At 47.4% G+C, this 9,299-nt stretch overlaps 1 protein-coding gene across 3 annotated transcripts in view; it reads right to left on the bottom strand.

Annotated features, from left to right (window-relative positions):
• Window positions 1–1,913: 1,913 nt before the first annotated feature.
• Window positions 1,914–9,299, bottom strand: part of STK38 (serine/threonine kinase 38) — a 61,015-nt gene continuing 53,629 nt past the window's right edge. For all 3 annotated transcript variants that reach the window (XM_056137358.1, XM_056137357.1, XM_056137356.1), the window contains exons 10-14: window positions 7,959–8,076; window positions 6,640–6,763; window positions 5,718–5,813; window positions 4,687–4,781; window positions 1,914–3,909 (exon numbers count right to left, since the gene is read on the bottom strand). In XM_056137358.1, the coding sequence (XP_055993333.1) occupies window positions 3,779–3,909; window positions 4,687–4,781; window positions 5,718–5,813; window positions 6,640–6,763; window positions 7,959–8,076 (564 nt within the window). In that variant the 3' untranslated portion in view covers window positions 1,914–3,778. The remainder of the gene's footprint in view (window positions 3,910–4,686; window positions 4,782–5,717; window positions 5,814–6,639; window positions 6,764–7,958; window positions 8,077–9,299) is intronic.

Here is a 9,299-nt window from a genome sequence, read left to right as displayed (position 1 = left end):
GAACTAGTGGACTGCAGGTGTGGTTTGCTGGCTGCCTCCCGAGGCTGGTGAATGTGGGTCTGTACCGTCCAGCAGCTCCATCCCAGACTTAGTCTTAGATGTCCTTAGATGATTCCAGGGTGACAGGTGTGTAGAAAGCAGATTTCCTTTTTTGAGACTATCACCTCTCTATTTTAAATAAGCCACCCACTGGAACCTCCGTTGGCAAAAGGACGAGAGGATGCACAACCGCACCCTAGGGCTGTGCATATCTGCAGACCACAGTCTAGGAGGTTCCTGCATAAACTGCCATACAGAAATGCTATGGAAGGGGCAAGAGAATGGACAGGTACAGCGTTCACCCTGCCATGGTCAGCCAGGATTCAATCCCCACCATCGCTTGCTTCCCCAGTCCCACCCGAGTGATCCCTGAATACTTCTGGGTGTGGCCCAAACCCCACTCCAATCCCCCCAATAAAAGTTATGGAAGCAAAAAAAGCTCTATTTGGACAAGTTTAATTTAAGCCTATAGGAGCCTTCAGATCTGCAAGATCTTGAGCTGAGGGGCAACAGCAGTTCGGTGGTGGAAGTCAGGTGGGAGCAAATGTTTTTTCCAGTCTACAGTATGAATGCTGCAGGTTGACCAAGAGGAGAAGAAAATTCAATGGATATGGCACTTCAGGACACCGGTGGTCTGGGAGGAAGGGGATAACACCAGCATATTTCATCCACAGATAATACAAGGAACAAAGGGAGAAAATGATAAAGTAACAAGAGTGACTGGAGAACGTTCTTTCCAAAGTAACAATAACAGTGCTATGAGACCACCACAGCCCAGGGCCATCCCCACCAGCATCCAAACTCCCAGACCCAAGCTGAGGAGCCTCATGGGGAAAGCACTTACCCAGATCAATCAATCCCTCACACAATCCCTGAGCACTGCCAGGTACGCCCCTCCAGAAAACAAGAGGCTGAAAGGCATCAGTATTGTTTCAACCTGGTAGGAGAGCTGGAAACAGTTATCGATGGTAAGAATTATTGAGGTCCGATATTATACCAAGGCTTCCAACATATTTCTTGGAAATCAAGTGCCGTGGACAGAAATACTCTCTGGCTGCATGTTCTCTGCCTGGAATTCCTATGCCTTTTGTGTCCTGAGGCTTCTTTCCCTGCTCTAAAGCAGGAAAAAGAAATATAACACAGCAGGACTCAAATACACAAAACATCTGGAGATAGACGTCTAATCCAGAGATAGCAAGGACTCAGTCTCGATCCATCCTTTACAAACTTGAGACTTAGGATTGACTTTTTCCCCAAGCTGGAAAAAATGAGGCCATACTAAGCTTCCCAGAGGGACCATCAGGGGTCAGCCAGCTGTCTCATTAGGTCTCCCTTGCACCTTGAACCAGGGCATGTAACATGGTCTGTGTTACTGGCGTAGAGCAGAGAAGCATGAAGCTGGTCCCCAATTCCATGAGGCAAGAAGAAACATAACTTTGAGGCTTGCTCTTCCTGCCCCTGTTCTCCCTTGAACATGTATCTCGTTTGCTTATTTTTGGGGGGCAGGGTCACACCGGGCAATGCTCAGGGGTTACTCCTGGCAGTGCTTGGGCTATCATATGGGATGCTGGGAACTGAACCCTGGTGGGCTACGTGCCAGGCAAATGCCCTATGTACTATCGCTCCAGCCCCATTTGCTCTTTTCACTTTGGAGAAGTCCATGTTCTCTCTTGAACACCTATTTCCTGTCTTTCTACTCACATCTAAGTTTCACTTAGAAAGATGTGATGAACTATCTTGCTTAAGAAGAAGAAAAGCCAACTGTACCTCAAGGTGTTTCACTAATTAAAAAAAAAGAAGAAAAGAAACATCCTTTGAATAAAGACAGCCAAGTAATGTTCCATTGGTTTGCAGGCAAAGGGTTGAGAAGTCACCAGCACCGCAGTTTCCAATTACAGCCCATGTCAGCTTTAAAACACATCAGATTCACACTTGTATTTTCACACAGTTTATTCAGAAGTTTCGAAGTTAAAAATGCAGGCATTTCCCCCTAAAACTAATCATCCCGGCCATTCCCCAACACAGACTCACCATCACACTTCACCACGCTCACTCAGTCTTGCAAAACAAGTGGGGGTCAAGACCCCAAGTATTTGGTAATACAAATAAACTGCAAGTTACATAAAAGAATCTTAATTGCTTCTTTCTCACTAACAGACTCTGAATGAAAGACTAAGGGGCAAACAGGTCACCTTCATTCAGCGCTCAGACTTTGCTAACAGTCTTTTTTTTTTCTAAGACACTATAAAACCCAAAGCAGTTTCACTTGCAAAATGTAACTCTGATACTCCATTTTTCTTTTCTGAATGGCTAAGCTAGGCCATTTTCCCCTTTCTAAGGAAGATCTTAACCATCTCGACACTGGCAGAAATCAATCTCTGACTTCTGGCGTTCTATGACAGGCAAAGTTATCACACAGGTGCAAATGATGCATTCAGAATCCTCAAAATTTTCAAAAGCAATAATGCATTAAAATGGAGCCTCCACATCTTTCTGACGTCGCAAAATTCCTCAAAAGGCGGTGGCAGTATGAGAAGGCACTTTGTGCTAATGTCGGGGGCCTCTCAGGCGCAAGCAGCAGAGCAGAGGCCTGGCAGCCCTGCCGCAGGTAACCCTGTAGGGGAGAGAGCACCCTCCAGAGAGGCATCTGCAAAGGAAAACTGTAATCGAGATTCCAAGGCAAGATGGTTAATTAAAGTAGCAGGGAAAAGATAAACACTGAGAGAGGAGACACACACAGCGGCTCCAAGCGCTGAGAATAAGCTGCACTTTGTGGTGGCCTGGTCCTGTCCCCCGTCCGAGGGAGTCCTAGAGGCCTTGCGGGAGGAGCACCTTGACCACGAGGTGCCAGGAATGAGCAGAGTTCCTGTGGCGGCACACGTGGCCATTGCTGGTTCACCGTGACGTCTGTCTTAGGGATTTTCTGGTACAGCCATGACAAAAAGCGAGGGTGTTTCACCAGTTCTGGGGCGCTGTGGCGATGCCCAATGGCTGTGGGTCTTCTGAGAGCAACAGCAGATCAAGTTTGTAACCTCCTTCCCTCCTGACCCAGAGAAGCAGCAGGAGGACTTGCAGTGGGTAGGGAGGGGAAGAGAAGCCAGAGGACTGAGGGTCTTCATCCTAGTACCATAAATAAAGTGCACCATGGTGGAGGAGGCTCGAAGAAGCCACTCGCCCCAGGCCGAGGTATGAGGAAAACTACCATCAGGACCCCCTCAGGGGATGGTGGACTGTTTGCTTCAGCCAGAATGCTGGCTGCCCAGGCTTTCGTTATTGCTTTATTTCTTTAGTACTATGGAACTTTTAGCCGTAAAGAAAAAAACAGGAATACTTGGTGGGCTTGGCAGAAAGCATGTCACACTATCACAAGAATTGGCTGTGTCTGATGAGTACATGTTGATCTCAAGAATGTTTGGATGATGGCTGCTTTTCCCCCTTCGTTCTGATGAACTCAGGAAAACAAGTTTTCTCAGGGATCTACCCAATTGGCTCATGACACTTCTAAAGAAGCAGAAGTCTATGGCTGATGTGGTAAAAACAGCTGTCTCTGTTTTAGAGGTTTTCAGATACGTATGGAGGAGAATCCACCTACTATCGAGTTTCAGGAGACTTGACCATAACATACTCGTGGTTTCCATAAACTTCTTGGACGCTCTTTCGAAAGAGCACGTGAGAGGAAAACCCTCAGGTGAGGTTGCACCAAACGCTCTCCTCCGCTTGGGGTTCCACTTCGCAGGCATTATTTGGCTGCTTTCATGTAGGAAGGGATTGCTCCCCGGGCAGTCAGGCCCTCAAAGCGCTTGTACGTGTAGTTGATGAAGACCCAGTCTTTGTTCTTGTAGTCGGTCTCGGGGTGGTTACTTGTTGCCACTGGAAAGAAACAAAGGAGAGCTGCTGCAGCCTGGCCCCTGGGCGCTGTGGAAGAACCCGGCACTCCAAGGGGCTGGGGATGCTGCTTTGCACTTTGTACAAAGCTTGACATTCGCTTGACTGTTGATCTTGTTTTTTTTTTTTTTTTTTGCTTTTTTCTGGGTCACACCCGGCGATGCTCAGGGGTTACTCCTGGCTCTGCACTCAGGAATGACTCCTGGCGGTGCTCGGGGGACCATATGGGATGCTGGGAATCGAACCCGGTTTGGCTGCGTGCAAGGCAAACGCCCTACCCGCTGTGCTATCGCTCCAGCCCCTGATCTTGTATTTTCTGATCACTATTTTTAACTTTCTGTTCTGTCACTTCAGGTAATAAACATCAACGAAAGAACACACTTGTGTGATTTATACAATGGACCGGTCTAAACAGGAAGGTTTGGGGCTGATTCCCAGCATCCCATATGGTCCCCTGAGCACCGCCAGGGGTAATTCCTGAGTGCAGAGCCAGGAGTGACCCCTGTGCATCGCCGGGTGTGACCCAAAATGCAAACAAACAAACAAAACACGAACGTTTGTATCCCTACTTAACACTTGGTAAGGTTTCACTGCTACCACCATAAAATACTTAGAAATACAGGAAAAATACTTAGAAAAACGTATATACAACAGTCAATCTCCAACAGTATTCTCTACCCTGACCTGCAAATATCACCTCAAGACTGGAGGGTGAGGGGCCTGGAGGAGTGACACGGCAAAAGGCAGTGCTGGAAATATTACCTGTTGGCTTAAGAATATCGGATTCTGGAAACTCATCGAAGTTTGAGGTATCATCAATACTTTTGATTTCAATAGATATTGCAGCAGGTCTCTCTCTGCCAATGATACACATGCCAAAAATTAGTGCTCATGAGTCAGAACAAGAAAAATCTGCCTCAAAAAAGAAAGGAAAAGAAAAGAAAAGAAAAGAAAAGAAAAGAAAAAATAGCCCTGGTCCGACAGACAGACATCACTCACAGGAACCACTTATGCTCTCAAAAAAAACTTCTAACCACTGACACAGCAGCCAAACAACTACACTCAAACTTAGGATGAAAATTAATAAAAATGATTCACAGCGAGACAAAAATCATAGCATAGATTAAAATCCACAGTTAAATCTCTCCCCAGTCTGATAAAAAGGGATGGAGAACTCCAAGTGCTTCTCTTACAGTGCTCTGCCTTCTTTTACCAGAGGTGCCAACAGTAGGGAGGACAACAAAGCCACAGAAAGGGGTTACTCAAGACACAAGAGACAAAATCCAAACCATTATCCAGTCAGCCTTCCTCTCCTCTCTTCTCCCTTCTCTGTGCACCCACCCCCACCACCCCAGAACATCCCTTTTGTGTCCAGGCAGGTCCTGCTGGTGGCCTCCGGCCAAGGTTGATGTGTCCTAGGCAGGAGTGAAGAAGCGCAGTTCTCGGGACAGTGACCCTCACAGGCACCCTGCGCTCACTGCACCGAATCACCTCACTGCTGCCCCCACTGTCTCCTGCGGCACAGGACATGCCGACATGCCTAAGAAAAAGCCCCTGATCTTCTCTCGGTGATTCAATTAAAAAAAAAAAATTCTTGAACCACACACACCAAAAAAAAAAGGAAAAGAAAAAAAAAGAAAAGAAAAAGAAAAAGCCCCTGCCAGTCTTCGTCAGAACGAGAAACGGGAAACAACCACGAATTCTAAGAATCTCTCTTAGTTTGCCGACGATGTTGCTTCCAAATCAGTATTAAAACTACGAATTTTCCGATAATCTTGAAAGCATTTATATACCTGATGTGTTCCCAGTCAACGCCTTCAAAGAAAGGGTTACTTTTGATTTCTTCAACGCCAGGAGCTCCAATTCTATGTTCCCATTCACAGCAGAATCTGGAAAAGACAGAGGACTTTGGGCACCCTCAAGTATTCACTAAAGAAAAATAGAGGGGGCCAAAGAGATGGTGGTAGGGTGTTTGCCTTGCATGCAGCCAACCCAGGTTCAATCCCGGCACCCCAGATGGTTCCCCCAAACCCACCAAGAGTAATGTTTAAGCTCAGAGCCAGGATTAAGCCCCGTGCACGGCTGGATGTAGCCCAAACAAATCAAAGGATGGGGCTGGAGAACCAGCACAGCAGATCAGGTACTTCCTTGCCTTGCATGCGGCCGACCCAGTTTGATCTGACCTCTATATGGCCCCCTCCATTCCTGCCAGGAGTTGTCCCTGAGCACAGAGCCAGGAGTAAGCTCAAAGCACTGCCAGGTATGGCCCCCAAACAAAAAATAAGCCCCCAAAACTGTAGCAGCACTGTAGTACTGTCCTCCCGTTGTTCATCAATTTGCTTGAGCGGGCACCAGTAATGTCTCCATCGTGAGACTTGTTACTGTGTCTGGCATATGGAATACGTCACGGGGAGCTTGCCAGGCTCTGCCGTGTGGGTGGGATACTCTCGGTAGCTTGCCGGGCTCTCCGAGAGGGATGGAGGAATCAAACCTGGGTAAGCTGTGTGCAAGGCAAACGCCCTACCCGCTCAGTGATAGCACAGCCCCAAGAACAGAAAAGAAAAATCTACCCCCACCTTTTAAAAAAAAAGTAGAATGGGTGAAAAAGGGGGAAAGATCCTAAAAAGCATGCAAGGCTTATAAAAATGGATTCACCCATGTCAAAAAAGAGCTGAACAGGGAACCAAAAAAAAATGTTTTTTGACTGACTGATACCTCAAAATTAGATCCTTAGCTTTTTCAGAGATAGGAACTTCTGGAGGAAAAGTCAAGGTTTCTTTCCAGTTCATCACCTTCTTATATGTCTCTTGAGGAGTCTCAGAACAGAAAGGTGGATAGCCTGTAATTAAACATGGGCTTTAGAGCTTTTGCATCCCAAAACTTTGAGTCTGACCACGCTTACTCTCTTTAATATAATTCTGTACCTTTAATAACTACAATGCCCTCCGTGAGATGGACAAGATTTTCCCACTCATTCCAGAACACATCTAAGTCAATGTTTTCATCCTCCACCCCCAGCAAAACTCTTAACCCCAAAGTGAAATTCTACTTTTGCTACCGCTAGGGGAAGAAAGAAGGACCTAAGGAGAGCTACCAGTGAGCCCCATGGAATGAAAGGGTGAAACGCCCCTAAGGAATCACTACATTCCCGGGCCAAGCCACGGAACGCAGACAGGCAGTTCGCCCTGCACACAGCTGGCCTGAGCTTCCAGCACTCCAGATGGTCCCTGGAGCCCCGATAGAAGTTCCTGAGCACAAAGCCAGGAGCAAGTCCTGAGCATGGCAGGGCATGGCCCAAAACAGGAAAAAAAAAAAGAAAGAAAGAAAGAAATGACTACATTCTGATAATATTCTTCTGTGGGAACAGTGTCAAACAAGTTAATGGGAAAAGTCCGGGGGCTTTACGAGAGTCACGTCTCCTGAGACGTGCGAGCCAGACAAGGAACACTCACATGCCACGTTCCTTGACCTGCACCCCGAAAGGGTCTGCATCCACTGCCCAGGTTCACGCCCAGGGTCCCCAAGACAACCGGCCAGAGAGACGTCACCAGTCACCCACCCAGACTCACCCACACCCACTCAGTACTAGCACAGATGTAGTCACTCTTCTAGTGCTCACAGGCATACAACCAACCGCCCCCCCACAGAGGTGTCCCCCAAACACGCAGACACACCATCCACGTTAGAGGGAGAAAGGGCAGAGGCTTCCATGCTTAAAAGCTTTGAGAGAAGAGAGGGAGTAAGAAGTTGGAGGGGGAACGCCCAGTTGAAACTCTCCATCCAATGGACATTTCACAGATGCCCTTGGCGGGAAGAGCTGCCACAGGGAGAAGATGGAAGCAGAGCATGGCAAACGACCGCGAAGCAGCCCAGGATGCCTGCAAGCCCGACACACTGGATGCCAGGAGCTTTCGACCTCATTTTCAGCCTGAAAGGCAGGGCTTAAATGACCCCAAGTGAAACTGAGCCTCTGATCAATCTAGAAATCATCTTCCCTGGCTGCGCAGAGAGTCCGCTGAAAACATGCGACTTACCGATGAGCATCTCATACATGATCACCCCAAGCGACCACCAATCACAGAGCTTGTTGTACCCGGTCTGCATGAACACCTCGGGAGCAATGTAGTCAGGAGTACCTACTGTGGAAAAGGCCTGAAACACGTACCACACATCAGGGAGGGCGGCAATCAGGGGATGCCCAGAATCCAGAGATCAAAGACTACAAGTGCGACCTACCACTACCCCACTATAGAAGCAGGACTTGCAAGCAGCTGAATGGCACATCTGATTTGCCTGAGCACTTCTGAGATGAGTAATAAAACTGTGAGTGAGGCCAAGAGACCTGCCAACACAGAGCCAAAGCCTGGACATACTTCCCTGGGTTAGAGGTGTCTGTCCTAAGAGTACCAGCTCTTCCAGTGCCTTCCCAAGCCTGCTGCCTCCTAACAGAATTCAGGAAACAGGCCCTAACTAACCCCATCTTGCAAGTAAAACTGATGCCCCAAACAGCTTTGCACCAGGCCTCAGGATTATTTAGGCAGCAGAGTCTAGTTTGGAAATGGCTTGTCTTATTCAAAATAATTATCCCTCTTCCCATCATACTAATCCTGTGGTTTGAGGAAATAATTCAACAAAGCTTTACTACCAAAGCTGAAGTTATAACCTATCCATGTATTTATCAAATATTTAATAATCTGTGTAGCAGGTCTCAGAGGGGTATTTTCAATCCCTCCAACGTGTGTGGCATTTGCAGGTTTACCACAGGAAAAGCTCTTGTTCAGGAGCTTCCATTGTTTCACACTTTTTAAATTACAGCTGTGTCGCTTTTTTTTTTAAGTATTATGAGGTATAAAAACATAAAAAAACAAAGGCACAGAAAAATGCAACACGCGTAGCCATCATCCGTATTGAACAGAGGTTAATAATCTGAAATCTTTATCGCCTCTGGTCTTTGTGAAATAAATGAAACCAAGGAAACAAAAGCTCTGCGTCCCAGTCCCTCCCCCACCCCACTGACATCAAGCTGCCCTGACAGTCACCTAAGTGGTGCAGCAACGCTTCCATCTCTCCTCTCTCTTGGCGGGGGAGTTGTGGACACAGCTGCCTGCTACCACAGAGCCCACAGTCTCCCACATCTGGGGACATCACAGGGTCCGCACATCCGCAGTGCAATGGATAAGCTCGCCCTGGGAGGCTGCCTTCTGAGGGGACCTACCCTCACTTCTTCCCTATCTAAACACTTAGTGAAAGGGTTTCCCGGCATCACATTACACCCAAAGCGTCCACTCGCAAGACCACAGTTCTGAGTTTTGCTAGTGCAGCTCCAGTGAATGCATTTCACTGTGGGGCATAATTTTCTTATATAAAGATCACTA

The sequence above is a fragment of the Sorex fumeus genome, unplaced genomic scaffold, assembly GCF_029834395.1.
Source record: "Sorex fumeus unplaced genomic scaffold, SorFum_2.1 ptg000123l, whole genome shotgun sequence".
NCBI lineage: Eukaryota > Metazoa > Chordata > Mammalia > Eulipotyphla > Soricidae > Sorex > Sorex fumeus.
The sequence above is the reverse complement of the archived record's forward strand: the minus strand, read 5'-3'. Positions and strand labels throughout refer to the sequence as shown.